The 16,484-nt window shown below is 60.7% G+C and overlaps 1 protein-coding gene across 1 annotated transcript in view; it reads left to right on the forward strand.

Annotated features, from left to right (window-relative positions):
* The window catches only part of CASKIN2 (CASK interacting protein 2), a 35,219-nt gene extending 18,787 nt beyond the window's left edge, over positions 1 to 16,432 (forward strand). Inside the window, 20 exon segments of the mRNA XM_040581632.1 lie at positions 3,321 to 3,372; positions 5,275 to 5,372; positions 5,480 to 5,625; positions 5,769 to 5,864; positions 6,737 to 6,867; positions 7,088 to 7,196; positions 7,339 to 7,447; positions 7,757 to 7,851; positions 7,932 to 8,049; positions 8,285 to 8,349; positions 8,351 to 8,468; positions 8,892 to 9,013; positions 9,510 to 9,591; positions 9,708 to 9,802; positions 10,017 to 10,127; positions 10,242 to 10,343; positions 10,575 to 10,713; positions 11,060 to 13,231; positions 13,355 to 13,676; positions 13,912 to 16,432. Of these exon segments, the coding sequence (XP_040437566.1) occupies positions 3,321 to 3,372; positions 5,275 to 5,372; positions 5,480 to 5,625; positions 5,769 to 5,864; positions 6,737 to 6,867; positions 7,088 to 7,196; positions 7,339 to 7,447; positions 7,757 to 7,851; positions 7,932 to 8,049; positions 8,285 to 8,349; positions 8,351 to 8,468; positions 8,892 to 9,013; positions 9,510 to 9,591; positions 9,708 to 9,802; positions 10,017 to 10,127; positions 10,242 to 10,343; positions 10,575 to 10,713; positions 11,060 to 13,231; positions 13,355 to 13,676; positions 13,912 to 14,008 (4,379 nt within the window). The 3' untranslated portion in view covers positions 14,009 to 16,432.
* Positions 16,433 to 16,484: the final 52 nt, after the last annotated feature.

The following is a 16,484-nucleotide window of genomic DNA, read 5'->3' on the forward strand; positions in this document are numbered from 1 at the left end:
GTCCATATTTTTCTGGGTTCATCTTCCCAGAATGTGAGTGTGCTCCTGGCAGGGAGCAGGGGGTGTGGATCAGGCCCACGGGTGATCCCATGCAAACCCAAAGGAGGTGATGATGTGGCTGAGAAGGGTCTGGCCACCCCAGCCCAGTGTTGCGGCTGGATTAGCCCTGATCCCACAGCCCTCTCCCAGGCCAGCTCTGCAGTCTCCTGACCAGAGCCACATCTCCAAACCAGCTGGTCTGGGAGGGCTGTGGGATTGGAAATGGCTTGGCCTGGCCCCTGCCAAGCCCCAAAACATCTGGTGGGAAAGACTGGGGAGCCTGAAGTTGCTAGGGCACTGACAGGGAGAGAAGGAGCTGAAGAAATGGGGAGGAAAGCAGGGGAATCAGTCAAAAGGAGCATATGGATGGAAGGAGGAAGAGGGATGCAGGGAAGCATCCCATCATCTGCCGCCTTGTCACTGCATCCTCAGGACCATGACAGGGGTTGGTGGCACCCCCTTGGCAGCCCTTGTGCTGCTCCACTGTTTCACCCCATCCCAGTGCTGGCTCCCCACTGAGGCAGGGCTGCCTTTGGGGTTGCTTTTCTGGCCTTGAGTGCTGTATGGTGCAGGTGTGCAGCAGGATGGTGCTGGCAAAGGGGTCCCGGATGCCTGGCTGTGCTCTGTTTTCCACTCCTCTTGGCTCATGCCTTTGTGCTCGCCATGCCAGGATGCCTGGCCCCTTTTCTAGCCATGCTTCACCTTCCAGCCTGGCTGCAAACCCTCCAGCTCTCTCGGCAGTGATTTACCCGGCTACAGACCAGGGATGAACTCTTTCCCTTCCTGCCTAAGGTGGATACAAATGTTGCTGCATTCACTTTCGGGAAGATCCCCAAAGGGGATACTGCTCCTGGCTCCGCTTTTTGGGACCTGCTGTTTTCCCAGCCACCCACACCATGTCCGTGTGGTCCTGCCCCATCTCCTGACCTTGTTGGGCTGCCAGAGCAGGGAACTAATTTGAGGAATGTTGCTCAGGGAGAGGAGCAAAGGCATGGGCATTTTGCTGTGCAGATGCTGACAGCTGCCTCCTGGGGCCAGGGAGCGGGCAGGGACACCTGCTGTATCCCAGACCTGCTTACTGGATCCCACTGGCCAGCCCTGTCCCCTTGTAGGAGGGAATCAGGGGTGGGATTCTGGGGTGAGCTCTCCCTGTCCAAACAGCGGGCATTGCTCAACTCCCAAGACCAGCCCCTGGGGACTGTGGGATGTATCTGCCTATTTTGGATGAGATGCTCAGTGGACATCTCCGTCCAGCCTGTCTCTTCCCAGCATCACCTTCCTGGCTGACACGGTTCAGGCTCTGGTCCTCCTACTGTGTTAAGGACCCTTCCTCCTCCTTCCTACCTTTTCTCAGCAGCAAACACCTGCGGCAATTTTCAGCTGCAGCCGATGGGAGCAAACCCACACTGGCCTTCGGTTCCCACCACAAAGAGCATCCTTTAAAAATACCTATTTATAAACCGTAATTAAAAGGCAGGGGGCTGGGGGATCAGGGAGCAAGAGGTGATGGCTTCATGGGCATTGCCTACGACTTAGTGGAACCCTTTGTTTATTTTTAATTTTATCTTGATTGTGTCTTTTGGAAATCCCCCAGCAGTGAACGCTTCCCAGCCCTTCCTGCTCCCTGCTTGCAGGACCCATCCCAAGACTTTTCGGGGGGCAGGATGAGGCCTTTGCCCACCATAGCTGACCCTGTTCCTGGCTCTGCCATACGCCCAAGTGCGATCCTGAGAGTGGCACCGCAGGGCTCAGTGGTTATGGTCACTCTGTGACTCGGATCAGAAGCGGCCAGTTTACAAGTGAAATGTTTGGGGTTTTTTTTTCTGGCTGCTGTGGCAGAGTAAAGTGGTTTGTCCTTGATGGAGACTCTGGATCCTGGGTTCTCAGGCAATATGGGGCTGGGGGGGGAAAGTGGGAGCTCTGAGGGATGGCTTTGGGAGCCAGTTCCTTCAGGAAGGGCTTTTGGGTTGGCAGAGCTGCTTGGTACTGCTCTGAGGCGGAGCAGCTCCTGGAAGAGGTAATTAGGGCGATCCCCTCAGCTGCAGCAAGGAGTCACGAGTCCTTCACCAGCAGCCACTCCAAGCCCATTTTGTGTTAATTAGGCTGTTTACAAAACACTGTAAATTGCAGTAGTGAACACACCATTCCTTGGTTTCCTTTAATTATCCATTTGCATGATGAATGAGCCACCCCCCTCTTCAGCTCTCGGGCAGAGGGACCATGCAGCAGAGCATGGCTTTGGGTGGGATCTGCCCTGTGAGGTGGGCAGGGACCCTAGGAGAGGAGGAAGAGAGGGGTATGAAGGAGGAGAGGGAGCTGTGGCCCCGGAGATCTGCCTGGCTGTGAGGGTGGGGGCTTCTTCCCCAGGACCCCCCGCCATGTTTCAGTGGGGTTTGAGCAGCTCTTTCACCCTGGACTGGAAGCCTGGCTCTTGGACTTTGATTTTTCCATAGGAAACAGCACAGAAACCTTTCAAAGCATTTAATCCTCCCCGGCTCGATGATGGGACTGCCTGGAAAGGCAGAGGAGGAGTGGTGGCATTTCTTGCCCCCTGCATACCTTCCCCTTTCTTTCTCTTTTGACTTGGCGGATGAATTCCAGAGATGTTAATCCGTTCTCAACCCCTCAGTGAAGAATAAAATGTCCTCTCTGTGTGGGAGGAAGGAATTCATTCGAATTAATTGCGGGAAGGAGTGGGGAGCTGGGGGCGTGCGTGAGGCTGTGCCGAGGGTGGGGTGAGCATCCTCCGCTGCTCAGTGGTCCCCGAAGGGGAAGGAGGGAGGGAGGGATGGGGATGTCCGAGGTGGCACAATCCTTGCATTCACAGCTCATTCAGCCTCTGCCCCAGCCGTAAAAATGCCAACCATGTGGTCTGTGGGCCAGGCCTCAGCAGCAGCGATGGGCACAGGGAGCGAGTGGGGGGCAAAATGGCCCCACTCAGCAGTTTTGGGGTGTCACTGCCTATAAAGGGGAGGGAAGCACTGCCCCACCAAGCCAGGGTGACAGGAGCTGCAGGATCCGACCCATCCCAGGGGCATACAGAGATGGGGCAGGAGAGACAGAGGAAGGAAAGGGTCTGAGCTTGAGCTGGGTCAGCCTGTTGAGGGATTGTGGAGGTGAACGTGGAGTGAGGGAGAGGAGAGGAGAGGACGCCGAGATGGGTCAGGCACTGTTCTGTGCGCTGGGAGGTCTGTCTGGCTGCGGGACGGGGCTCCTGCAGGGTCCTGGGGGCCGTGCGGGGCTCTGCCTCCTGCTCTGACCTTCGCCTCTTCTCTCTGCAGAGCTCCTGGGATCTGCCAAGCGCCTGAATGTGAACTACCAAGATGCCGATGGGTGAGTGCTCCTCTGGCAGGGTGCTAGGTGCTGCTGCCGCCGGCATGGGTGGGCTTGCTCTCCCCGATACCCAGTTGGTTCTGCAGTTTTGGGTATCGTAAAGCTTTTGAGGGTAGCTGCTGAGCCCCACAGAACACAACAGCATCCCGAAGCCAGGGCAAGCCCTGCAGAGGCAGACCCAGTGCCTGCCTGGGTCTGAGCTGAGGGCTGTGCTGAGTCCGTCCTGCAAAACCCTTCGTAAAGCTCTTCTGCGTCCCGCTCTTCAGGGCTGGGGGTGAAAAGGGATCACGGTGTGTCCAGCCAATGTCCCGTGCCCTGAGTGCTGGTTGAAGCACGGAGAAGCACCCAGCCAGCCCTGGCGCCTGCACGTGCTTGTGCCTGTGTTTAATATCCCAAGAGCAAAATCCCATTGTTTGGGGGGGTTAGAGAAAGAAAAGATGAGGTTGCCAAGTGACCACAGCATATTTGTGCAGCTCATCTCTTCCAAAATTCAAGCATTTAATAAGCTGGGTACTGAGAGTTAAAGAAACCACAAAAGCCCATAAAATAAATAAGCATGTTATTCTTATTGAATTAGCTCTGACCTGTGAGTTATTAGCGTTGTTTTATGTACTGTTGTTGTACCTAATTTCTACATGTTTTCTTTTCGAGGACTCTGTAGGAGGAGGTGTCCATGATGAGTCTTAACAGGCCAGCGGGGGGTTGAAAATGAGCAGAATGGCTCTGTCTTAAAATAATACTGTGCAGATGGAGCTTAATAGAAAAAAAATGTAATAATAGAAGCAATGATCTGATTCTGATAAGGCACAGGGCTTGTGCTGGGGCAGCTCCAGGAGGGCTGCTGATGGGAGCAAGGGTAAAGGGTCCGTTCCCCATCAGAGGGCTGCACACGGGGTATTGACAGCGCAGGCAGCGCGTTGGGTTTCACGGGGTGTGGGAAGGGGATGGCAGGAAGGTGAGACCCATGCATGGGGACGGCAGCTTGCGCCCTCCTGGGAGAGTGGTGCGGCTGGCAGTGACCTCGGCATCGCCTTGCTCGCAGCTTGGAGATGACGGGGTGGGTGTGGGTGGGTTTGTGCAGCTGCCTCCAGGCAGAGCCGGCCCTGCAGGAATCCCGGCAGAGTTGGCTTCGGGGGGGATTTTGTACCTTCTGCAACAGCCGGAGACTCTGCACAGGGATTTGGGGGTACTCTGGGACTGTGCATCGGGAGGAGAGCCGTGCTGGCTGAGTTGCATCCCTGGCACAGAGCTGGGATGCTGCCAAGCCCATTGGAGCCCCGGCCTGCGCTGTCTGGAGCCCCCCACGCCCCCTGGAGCTGCACACAGGCTAATCCCCAGTGGCATGGGGACCCCTCGCTCGGCCATGGCCCTTCACGTGACAGCACCGGGCAGACAGGCCCCTTTCACAGCCCCGAGACACAGAGCTCTTTCATTACCGGCAGCCTCCCACGCTGTGCCGTGGGCTCCCGGCATCCCTGCTGGCGTAGGGAGGGGGCAGCTGGGGAGAGGCCAGGAGTAGCCACTGGGCCAGTGTGTTTGCTGGATGCTCTGAGCAGCGCAGCTTTGGGCTGCCTGGCTGCACCACAGAGAGGGGAGATGCATCCCTCCAACCCGCCTGCTTGCCCCCTGCACAGGGCAGGGGGATGAGGGACCTCACCTGGGGAGGGGGGGCACCGGGTCCCTGCATCCCTCACTGAGCTGTGGGGCACAGACAGCGGGGAGGGATTTATTTGTGCTTTGCTACGGGGAAACTGAGGCACTGGGAGCAGGGTATCAGGAGGGATGTAGCCACAAACAGCGGGGGATGATCCCAGCCCTTGGCTCGTGTCCCTGTGCAGGCGGGGGCTGTAGGGACAGCGTGGCAGGGACTGGGACTGCGCTGAGCCCTGCCTTGTGTCACAGGTTCTCAGCACTGCACCACGCAGCCCTGGGCGGCAGCCTGGACCTCATCTCGCTGCTGCTGGAGGCACAGGCCACCGTTGACATCAAGGACAGCAACGGTAAGGGGTGATCCCCCGGCACAGCCCCGTGCCTTCGGCAGTCAGCTCAGCCCTCTGGGAGAGGCTGGGGGCTGCATCCAGACCTGCTGAGCCCTGTTCCCCTGCAGGGATGCGGCCCCTGCACTATGCAGCCTGGCAGGGGCGTGTGGAGCCGGTGCGGGTGCTGCTGCGTGCTGCCGCCTCCGTCAACATGGCCTCGCTGGACGGGCAGATCCCGCTGCACCTCTCGGCACAGTATGGCCACTATGAGGTGGTAAGTGACAGCCCAGCCACACACACCCCCACCCTGGGTCTCTCTGGGGGTGCACAGAGCGGGGCAACCCCATCGTGCTGGGCAGGAGGGAGGCAGGAGTACGAAACGATGCTGAGCCCCTGCACCACATTGTTCCCCCGCAGTCAGAGATGCTGCTCCAGCACCAGTCCAACCCCTGCCTCATCAACAAGGCAAAGAAAACCCCCCTGGACCTGGCCTGCGAGTTCGGGCGGCTGAAGGTGAGTGCTGCGGGGCTCTCCCCGGCACCGGGCACTTCGCTGGGGGCGGCTCTGGAGCCAGCTGGCTCCTCCTGGAGCGAAGTGCTGGGTCTGGCCATGCCCAGTCTCCCTCTGCCATGAGCCTCGGAGCCCAGCAGGCAGCATCTGCCTCCTCCTGTGGCCGGGCAAGGCCAAATCCTGAACCTGGGAGCTGCAAGTTTTGCTCCTGACCTTGCGGCAGGGCAGTGTCGGGCTGGGAGAGAAGACAGGAGCCCTCTCTCCCGGTTCCCTGCAGCCTCCCCCGGCCCACCCCAGCTTTGCTCCCGTTTAAGCACAGATAGGCTGAGCTGGCTAATCCCTGCAAGCCCTGAGCACCCAGCCCGCTCAGCTGCTCGAGTCCCCGGCACGGCTTATGGGGACAGGGCTGCTCCACGCTCTGGGAGACCCCAGCCCAGCCAGCACCACGCCACCGAGCTGGGCTGGAGTGTGGCCAGCCAGACTGTCCCATGCCCCGCCGGGGAGGGGACCAGGGGGCTACTTCCATTTTTGGAGTATCTATAATGTCTGCAGCTATAAACAGGGCAGTAAAAATAACTCCTCTGTGCCTCTGGGCTGCCCTGAGATGCTGAGAGTCGCTTTGGGCTTGGAGAGACTGCAGCTTTTTAGGGCTTGGTCTGAAAAGCCTGATTATGGGAAGACTATTTCTGGCTGTTGTGACCTTTTATGGCCCCTTGTGACAGTGTGGCCCTGCCAAGCACCAGCCAGCTCCAGCTGAGCCCTGGGGCTGCGGATGGATGGGAGCAGCAGGATGGGGAGCAGAGGGCCAGCCCTATGCCGGGAGGTTGCAGACGAGGGTACCTGCACCCTGCTGCCCACCCCTGTGCCCCATGCAGGTGGCCCAGCTGCTGCTGAACAGCCATCTGTGCGTTGCCCTCCTGGAGGGACAGTCCAAGGATGCCACCGACCCCAATTACACCACCCCGCTGCACCTGGCAGCCAAGAACGGGCACAAGGAGATCATCAGGTAACCCCTGCCGGCCTGTGGCACTGCCCTATTCCAGAAAAACCCACCATGGCTTCAGTCCCCCTTCCCCCCAGACCCACCTCCCTGCTGCAGGCTTCAGTCCCTCATCCCCAAAGCCTCAGCGGTGCAAGGGGTTGTCCCCTTCCCATTGCAGAGCAGCCGATCGCCCGGCCCGGACATCTGTGTCCTGCCATTCATGCCTCTCCTTCCTTCCTACCAGGCAGCTGCTGAAGGCCGGGATCGAGATCAACAAGCAGACAAAGACGGGCACAGCCCTGCACGAGGCTGCGCTCTATGGCAAAACGGAGGTGGTGCGGTTGCTGCTGGAGGTGGGTGCAGTGGGGACAGGGCTGCATGGGGGGACAAGCCCCCGGGGGTCAGCCACCGCCCCCTTCCCCTCGGTCCCTCTGTCTCCCATGGGTCAAGTGGCAGGTGTGGGGTCTGGCCCTGACCACGTCCCCTCCTGCGCAGGGCGGTGTCGACGTGAACATCAGGAACACCTACAACCAGACGGCACTGGATATCGTGAACCAGTTCACCACCTCACACGCCAGCAAGGATATCAAGCAGCTGCTGAGAGGTGAGGTGGGGTCGGCACACGGACGGGCACTGCGAGGGGCTTCTTCCCCCTGGGACCTGCCTGAGGCTCCCAATGCTCCTGCCGAGCAGCCTAAACCAGCCTGGCTGTGAGCATCAGCATCCCAGTCCTGTGTCATATGTGCCCCCATCCTCCATGTGGGCAATGCCCAGGGATTGCATCCTTCCTGCAGTATTAATGTCTTCTTTCCCCTCTCCTCACTCTTGTTTTCTCTCTCTACCTTCCCTGAACCACTCTTTTTCCTCCCTGCACTCTGGTACCTTCTTTCTTCCCTCTGTCCCTTGTCTTCAGAGGCATCAGGAATCCTGAAGGTCCGAGCTTTGAAGGATTTTTGGAACCTCCACGACCCGACTGCTCTCAATGTCCGGGCAGGAGACGTCATCACGGTGAGGCTGCTCCCTGCTCCCTGTCCCCCTGCCCTGCCGTGGCCCCAGGTACCAACCCTGTCCCTCTCGCCCCACGGCAGGTCCTGGAGCAGCATCCGGACGGGCGGTGGAAGGGGCACATCCATGATGCTCAGAAAGGCACCGATCGCGTTGGGTACTTTCCCCCCTCCATCGCCGAAGTCATCAGCAAGCGAACAGGTCAGTGGCTGCCCTGGGCAAGCTGGGGACTGTCCCCTGTGTGAAACCACCCTGACCTTCCCAGCACCTCCCGTAGGACAGGTCCCCGGAGCCCGGCTAGCTAGGGGGGAGAAGGACTCGGGTGGGCACAGGGGTTGTGCCGTTGGTGGGGTGGTAACTTGGGGGTTGAGGCTCAGCTGTCCCCTCTGCCCTCCTACACAAGCTCTGACCACGCGTGTTTTGTCTTTGAATACAGGCACGGTTGTCCCCCGCCTGGCACCCACACACCAGCGCCAGGGTCCCCCCGGGGCCCTCCCGGCCCCCCCCCGGCGGGCTGCAGCACCTCCCCGACGAGTGTCCTCACCAGGCAGCCCCAAGCGTCCCAGCGGCCTATGGCCACCTCACCCCAACCCGGACGGGCCCGGGCCCTGACAGCTCAGGTCAGGGGTGCAGCTGGGGAGGGAGAGGGGCTGGGGGCCTTCCCCTGTGCCCAGCCCTGCCCGCGCAGGGGGACGCAGGGGGAGACTCTCCCTCCACCTCCCACTGGGGAAACAGCCAGGCAAGAAGGAGCAGGCGCAGGAAAAGGGAGTTTAGGGGAGCCCGTAGAGCAGCCCCTTCCCTCCCTGTGTCCTCAGTCAGGCCGTGTCCCGTGTCCCCTTCGCGTGTCCCTTGCCAGCCCAGTGTGTGCGCCGGGAGGCGGGAGGGACCGGTGCGTCATCTGTGGCCAGAGGGATCTCGCGGGAGGCTGTTTGTCACTGGCATCACTGTGTTGGCACATGGGTCCCTGCCGGGGACCTTTGTGTCCTGTGTCAGCCCTGATCCTGGGGCGCTACTGACGGCCCTCCCCCACCTGCCCCAAGCAGCAGGAGACAGGAACAGCGTGGGCAGCGAGGGCAGCATCGGCAGCATCCGCAGTGCTGGCAGCGGCCAGAGCACCGAGGGCACCAACGGGCAGAGCACCAGCATCCTCATCGAGAATGCCAGGGTAGGCACCAGCCACTGCTCCCCCCGGGATGCTCCCCCCGGGATGCTCCCCCCGGGATGCTGCCCCAGGCTGGCTCAGGCTGCAGATGGAGCGCCAGCATCTTCCCTGTCCCCCCCTGCACCTCCCAGCAAAGGAGGGGCTGCAGGAGCTGAGCATCCTCCACCAGGCACCTATTTGCTGCCAGGACTCAGCAGGAAAATGTTCCTGGGGGGTCCCCAGCTGCCCTGCAGCACAACTGGCCTTTTTGGGTAGAGCTGGAGCGGTGGTGGAGTTTGTGTGGTTTGGTACCGCACCAGCATCTCCACCACACCCTGTGTCATCTGAGAGGAGAAAAAGGGCCAAATCCTGCCCAGGTCTCTTGCCAGGGGCCAGCCCTTCGCTGGGTGAAGCTGTGCCCGGCAGCCCAATGTGGGACCCCCCTGCTCTGCTCCTGGGGTGCAACAGGGCATGTCTCCGGAGCGGGGTCCTTCCTCCACCCACTCCTCTTCTCCCCCAGCCGCTGGCCTCCACTGGTGACGACCTCCAGCAACACCTTCTGGGATCGGAGCCGCGCAACGGGCAGTTGACCTCCACAGCAGGTGAGGGATGTCCCAGCTCCATGGGGCCCTGGGGACAGCTGTCCCCCCAGCCACGGGGGCTGCTCACTGCTCAGTGACACCACCCCATGACGGCTGTCCTCTCTCCTCTCTGCCAGGGCCACAGAGCCAGCAGACCCCAGGCAGCTGCCCCCCTGGAGACAGGGTCTTCTCCCACCAGTTCCTGCGGCCTGAGCAGCTCCTTGAGGGGAAGGTAACTGGGCCAACTGGGAACCGGGTGTGCCAGGTGAGAGGGCCACATCTGGGACTCTCGGCCCAGCTCTCACTGCACTGGGGATACAGGGGACTGGGTCTTGAGGACACCGGGGACAGAGGGTTCTTGCCTAAGAAGATCCCGTCGCTTGCCTGGAGCAGCCAGGTCCTGCAGCCATCGTCACAGGCTGCTCTTTGCCCCGTCCTCTCCCCAGGATGCAGAAGCCATTTACAACTGGCTCAGTGAGTTCCAGCTGGAGTCGTACACGGCCAATTTCCTCAACGCTGGCTACGACGTCCCCACCATCAGCCGCATGACCCCAGAGGTAAGGCAGGTCCTCCCCCACCTCGGCCAGCACCCCCTGAGCTGCTGGCAGCCGGTTCCCCCTGCCCCACGCTGCCCACCACTGCTGACCGCAGCCCCGCTCTGCTCACGTTAGGATCTGACAGCCATCGGTGTGACCAAGCCGGGCCACAGGAAGAAGATCTCCACCGAGATCGGGCAGCTCAGCATCGCTGAGTGGCTGCCCAACTACATCCCGGTGAGTCTGGCTCTGGCCCGGCGCCCTCTTTTCCTCAGGTCTTTTCTCAGAGCTGTCTTAGCCCAGGAGAGGGCAGGAGTGGGGTCTGTACATAAATACACACTGCAACAGCCCGCGTTGGTGCAGAGAGACCCTAAACATGGCAGTGTCCTGGCTGGGGGCAGGGAGGGGATGGATGGAGGTGCTGCCCGTGCCTCGATGCTCCTGACAGCATCTGCATGCTCTTTGCAGGCTGACCTGATGGACTGGCTCAGCGCCATCGGGTTGCCTCAGTACCACAAAAAACTGGTGAACAACGGCTATGACTCCATCACCATCGTGACAGACCTGACGTGGGAGGATCTGCAAGAGATCGGCATCAACAAGCTGGGTGAGTCCCTGCCGCCGTGCTGGGGTGGCCCAGGGCAGCCAAGTTTCCTACCCAGGTCCCCACGCTGGTTCTCCCTCGGGCGGGGAGGGGCAGGCACGTCCCGAGCACCTGGAAAGGGCAGTTCATGACTGTCCCTAAGGAATCCCCTTGGCAGGCTGGATCTAGGCCGAGCCAGGTGGACGCTGGCCGTAGTTTGTCTCCTCGCATAGGCAGGGTTTGGATAATCTGGAGGCCTTTGCCCCAGCGCCCCGGGTGGTGACGTAGCTGACTCTTCTTGGCCAGGAAACAAAGGCCTTGGGGGATGGAGCTGACCTAATGCCCCTTTCCTGCTGCAACCTTCCCACAGGCCACCAGAAGAAGATCATGTTGGCTGTCAAGAAGCTCAGAGACCTCCGCAAAAGCCTCAACCAAGCAGAAGCAACTCTGGCAAGACGCAAAGTCCCAGGTGCCCTGGACATCGTCACCATCGAGTCACTGGAGAACGGGGAGTGCCAGTCCCCACACACCCCCAAAATGACGACCTTCCAGGACAGTGAGCTCAGCTATGAGCTGCAGACAGCCATGTCCAACAGCTGCCACGAGACGCTCGGCATCAAGAGCAGCCAGGGGATGTCACGGAGCCAGGAGAGCATCGGGGTGCGATCCCGGGGCTCAGGGCACTCGCAGGATAACGTGCTGTCCCGGCACCTCTCCAGCCCCTCGCAGGAGAGCCTGGGCAGCGGGGAGAGCAGCAGCAGCAGCGGGCAGTCCTGCGCACCGCCCCGCAGCAAGGAGAGCACGGCCGGCCTGCCGGGACGGCCCAGTCCCGAGCCCTACGGGAAGCTCGTCTCCCCCGAGGGGCTGAATGGCTATGCCAACGGCAGCGGGGGCAGCCCTCTCAAGGAGAGGAACCTGCCTGAAGGCACGGATCAGTACGCCCGGCCGGTGGCTCAGAAAGGTGCTGGGACACCAGCAGTCACCCCCTGTACCCCTCCCCAGACCCCCAGCAAGGCGACGGCCCCATACGTCTTTATGTACCCACACGTCTCCTTGAAATCCCCGACGGTCCCTTCCCTCCTGGGAGCGGAGCAGCCCAAGACCCTGGCACACGCGTACCCCTCTGTCTCCTCCGGACAGAAGAGCAGCCTGCAGACATCGGCTCAAAAAGCCTTCTCCTACCTGCACAGCCAGGTCGGCCCCGCAGAGCCGCCTGCTTTGCCACCCGCAGCTGGGGCAGCCCCGGGCACCTGGCAGCCCGGGGAGCAGCATGGTGGGGGCGAAGGCTTCAAGTACAAGAAGCGTTCGCACAGCCTGAACCGCTACGCGCTGTCAGATGGGGAGCACGAGGAGGAGGAGGGGGCACCCACCAGCACCCTGGGCTCCTACGCCACCCTGACGCGGCGGCCGGGCCGGAGCCAGATGCCGCGAGCCGCTCTGCAGACGGACGCCAAGGTGACCCGCAGCCAGTCCTTCGCCATCCGGGCCAAGCGCAAGGGGCCTCCGCCGCCACCTCCCAAGCGCCTCAGCTCCGTCTCCAGCACCCTGGCTGCCGAGGCAGACAACGAGCAGCCCCCTGACCCCGAGCGGCAGCCTGCAGCCCCCCAGGACGTGACTGACGCTGCTGCCAGCCCCGGTGACACCGGCCACAGCAGGACAGTGAAGGGCCTGGCAGCTGCGCTGGAGGGGACACCGGGGCCGAGTCCACCCAAGCCCCTTCTGGCCCCAAAACCGCTGCACGTGGCTCAGGACTGTCTCCCCAGGGCAGATGTGAACAATGAGTCCTACAATGGCAGTGACAGCAGCAGCACCACACTTCCCGACACCGGCAGGGACCCCTTTGAGAGCAGCAAGCCACGGAGACGGACGTTGAGTGAGCCCAGCGCTCCCATGACAGAGGTGGCTGCGCAGGGCGGGCGGGAGGATGCCTGCTCGGACACAGAGGAGGAGGCTAAGCCAGGGGTCTCCTCCTCATCCTCCCAGAACAGCTCCAGCGAGTGCATCCCCTTTGCAGAAGAAGGCAACTTAACCATCAAACAGCGACCAAAGCCCACCGGGCACCCCAAGGCTGACGCGGCTGCGCCAGAAACAGAGCCCGGTTCCCAGGTGGTGGAATCCCCCTGTCCTGCTGAGAAGGAGCCGGTGCCGCCCGCTGCCGCCAAGGAGCCGCCTGTGCTGGAGTTCAACCTCACCGAGTCGGACACGGTGAAGCGCCGGCCCCGCTTCAGGGAGCGGGAGCCGCTGCAGGCGGTGCTGAAGGCGTTCAGCATGGCGGGGCAGGCGGAGGCGGGCGCCAGCCCTGCACCCCAGTATGCCCAGGCCCAAGCAGTGAGCATCGCGGGCCCCGCTGTGCCGGCACCGGCGTCACAGGCTGGGCTGGCCGGCGATGCCTTCGACGACGACAGCGTAGAGTTCAGGATTGCCGAGATAGAGAAAAGCATCTTATCACTGGAGAAGGGGATCAAGAAGGCACCGAGCCCCACCAAGGCCCCCAGCCCCGTGGAGCTGCTCGGCACTGCCGTAGTGAGGACACCCGCTCCAGGTAAGTGAGCTCGTGGGGGTGTCCCTGAGGCGGTGGTGGGGCCTGAGGCTCCCTCCCGGGTTAGCGTGGGAGGTGTGAGGACGATGTGTGCCACCGTGTGCCACAAGTCCCCCTCCTTTGCAGACGTCCCCACCAAGCACACCTCCGTGGCGTCCACCAAGCTAGTCTTCTCCGGGCCCAAGACCATCTACCAGCAGGTCCTGCAGCCCTCCCGCCACACTGTTGCTCCCTGGGCGGCCACCGAGGCAGTGCCAGATGTGGTGGGGTCCCTGGCCGCCCCTGGCTCGCTGGCGCTGGAGGCAGGCAGCAAGGTGTCCCCGAAGCCTTTGGCCGCTGCCCCGGGGGCCGCGCTGGCCCAGCAGCGGCTGGAGCAGACCAACTGCACCCTGGCTGCCGCGCTGCAGGCGGCCGAGAAGAAGATCATCACAGCGGAGGAGGCGGAGAGGTGAGGCAGCGCTGGGGGCGAGGGGAGCGCTGGGGCTGGGCCCCTCGGGTGGGATTGGGAAGCTCCCAGCGAGGGCGGGTGAAGGGCTGTGCACAGGCACACGCGGGTGCCGCACCAGGGCACACGTGCTCCAGCTCAGCTGCGTGCTGAGCTCCGGGGTCCAGCCTGGCCAGCCCAACCCCCCCAGCGCCTGAAGCCCTCGGGTGGCGTTTTGACTCTTCCCTTTCCTCCCCAGCCACCCCGGGGCCGTGCACTCGGCCAAGAACATCCTGGAAGACATCAGCAACATGTTCGATGACCTGGCCGACCAGCTGGACGCGATGCTGGACTGAGGCTTGCTCCCTCCTTCCCCTCCCCGCCTCCGGCTGCTCCACCAGTGCCCCCCGTGACAGGGGGCGAGTGGGTCCAGCACCGCGCGGTGCCTCCGGGTCTCACCAGCCACCTCCCTCCCCACACTTTGCACTGCGGCTGGGAACGCAGCCGCCCCTCCTGGCTCGCCCCTGGCTCCAGATCACACGTGCCAGCACGGCCACGGGCTGGTTTCCGAGGGGGTCAGGCGTTTCCCACCAGACTGGCAGCAGGAGAGCCCAGAGGGGCTGCACGGGCGGTCCTGGAGGCCAGGGAGAAGCCCTCGCTCCCTTGCACAGAGCTGAGGAGCCTCCACAAGGGACCTTTCTCTTTCCCCGCTGCATTGCTGAGTCCTGCCTCTATTATTTATCCCCTGCCAACAATGTGTCAAAGGAGAGACCTCCCCGGGCAGCCGCCACCGAGCTGGCTATTTACTGAGCCCCAGCAAGGCCCGACAGCAGCTAAAAGAAGACAGGGCTTGTCGCAATTTGGCAGCTTGCAGAGCGAGAAGGAACCTTTCTGCTTTATTGGTTGCTTTTCCAAATGCATCAGTGTCAGGCAGCGTGTAATCCAAGTGGATTGAAATCCCTGCGGTGGGACCCCCCGGACCCCTCGAGATGGGGCTGGCAGGATGCGAAGCAGCGGATGCTCTGCCATGGCACTGCTGGCCGTGGAGCTCTACCTGCCCCTTCCAGAGCGAGGAGGAGGGTGATGGCAGCGCCAGGCTGGCTGCATCCTGCTGCTAAACACCGGCTGCCCTCTGCCGACACCGTGCCTCCGCAAACCGCCACCCTGGTGCCTCCAGGGTGAAGGAGCAGCGTGGTTAGTGCATATTTTTTCTTCGATTTTCCTCCCCTCTCCCTTTTTGGGGGAGATGAGAGTCCCTTTTCCCCCTCCTGCTCCCTGCGGGGAGCTGCTGGCACAAACCCCGCTGCGAGCGTTGGACGGTGGCAGCCTGCGGGACTCTGCGAGATGCTTCTTGCGGCGCTGGGAGGCAGCGGGAGAGGTGACCCCGCGTGCACTGGGTGAATTCTGCGCCGCAGCAGCTCCCGTGCGTTGGGGCTGGATGCGGTCACAGCCCCGTGGCTGCAGTAGGGGAACAGCAGCGACAGCTCATCGCATCCAAGCGGTAGGAACGGCTGCATAGCTTGAAGACAGATTTCTCTAGCAGGATCTGTTTAGTAGTGCATGTCTAAATATGTCCAAGAGCCCCAAACTTGGCTTGCGCTCGGCATGCCAAGCAAATGAAAGCATCGGAGCACCAGAAGGGAACCGAAGATTGTACTAAAGTGCCATTTGCTACAAAAAATCCAGACAGAGGTAAAACAATCCACATATCTCCCCCCCTCCCTTTCAAAAAATTATCAATGCAAAACCAAACTGGCAAGGGAGAAGGTGGCTGAAGAGGCAGCTGCTTCCCAGTCCTGGGGGTTTGCGACTGACTGGGCCTGTTCGGAGCCCCTCGTCCCCTTGCACGCAGCGGGAGCAGCCCCTGTGAGCAGAGCCCGCCTGCGCGGTCCGGGGTCTCCGCTCACGAGCAGCAGTTGTGCCATGGGCCGGCCGGGCGCGAGGTGCCAGCCTGGCTCCTAGGCTGAAAAGCAAAGATAAAAAAAGCCCTAAAAAAAAAAATAAAAATAAATTGTATCGTTGGCTGGGACTTGAGGCTAGCGTGAGGTGGTTGACACCTCTCTCCTGGCTTGTTGGTTGCTCTGATTTATCTATCACATCGCGTGTATTTAAATGACCATGTCTGACAGGCAAGTGCTACGTCATGGACCCGATTGTTTTTAAATAGCTACAAACAGTGGCACTTTATCAAAAGGTTTGCAGAAACCTTTTAAAACCGATTTTTACTCTCACGAGTCAACCTGGGACGAGCCCAGTTGTGGGTTTTTTTCCCAATGTTGACAAACTGTAAATGTGTTGTTTTTGTTTTTGTTTTTTTTTTTAAAGGCCAATGTATATATTTTAAATGTGATTTATTATATATATTTACTAACCAGAACTGCAAGTCTTGTACTCTAGGGTCAGGGATAAGAGGACACTGGGGTGGAGCTGTCGCTGTCTGAGCCACCTGAGGGCAGCACCATGCTGCTCTCGTTGTCAATAAGGGAATTAAACATTTGATTTTGCAGAAGAATGCCTATTTTTTAAGCTCTAGATCTCTATTTTGAAGCTACTGTATGGTGTGTAAGTTATGTACAATGCAACTGGGACTAACTGACCCCAGCTGCACCTGCTCCGTGCAGCAAGACAGTGAGGGGAAAAAATAGCCCATGTAATCACCAGACTGACAACAGATTTTAAACCATCTGCTCTGTTTGTGTTAATCATGTGTTTCGTTTTCCACTAACATCCATTAAGACTAAATTCTATTAAACAGTGGGGCATATTTTACCCTTTTGATAGTTTTGCCTAGTTGTGTCCTTCGTGTCAAACCGCACAAGCTTGTCTCCTACT

This window comes from Falco naumanni, chromosome 1 (assembly GCF_017639655.2).
Source record: "Falco naumanni isolate bFalNau1 chromosome 1, bFalNau1.pat, whole genome shotgun sequence".
Taxonomy (NCBI): domain Eukaryota; kingdom Metazoa; phylum Chordata; class Aves; order Falconiformes; family Falconidae; genus Falco; species Falco naumanni.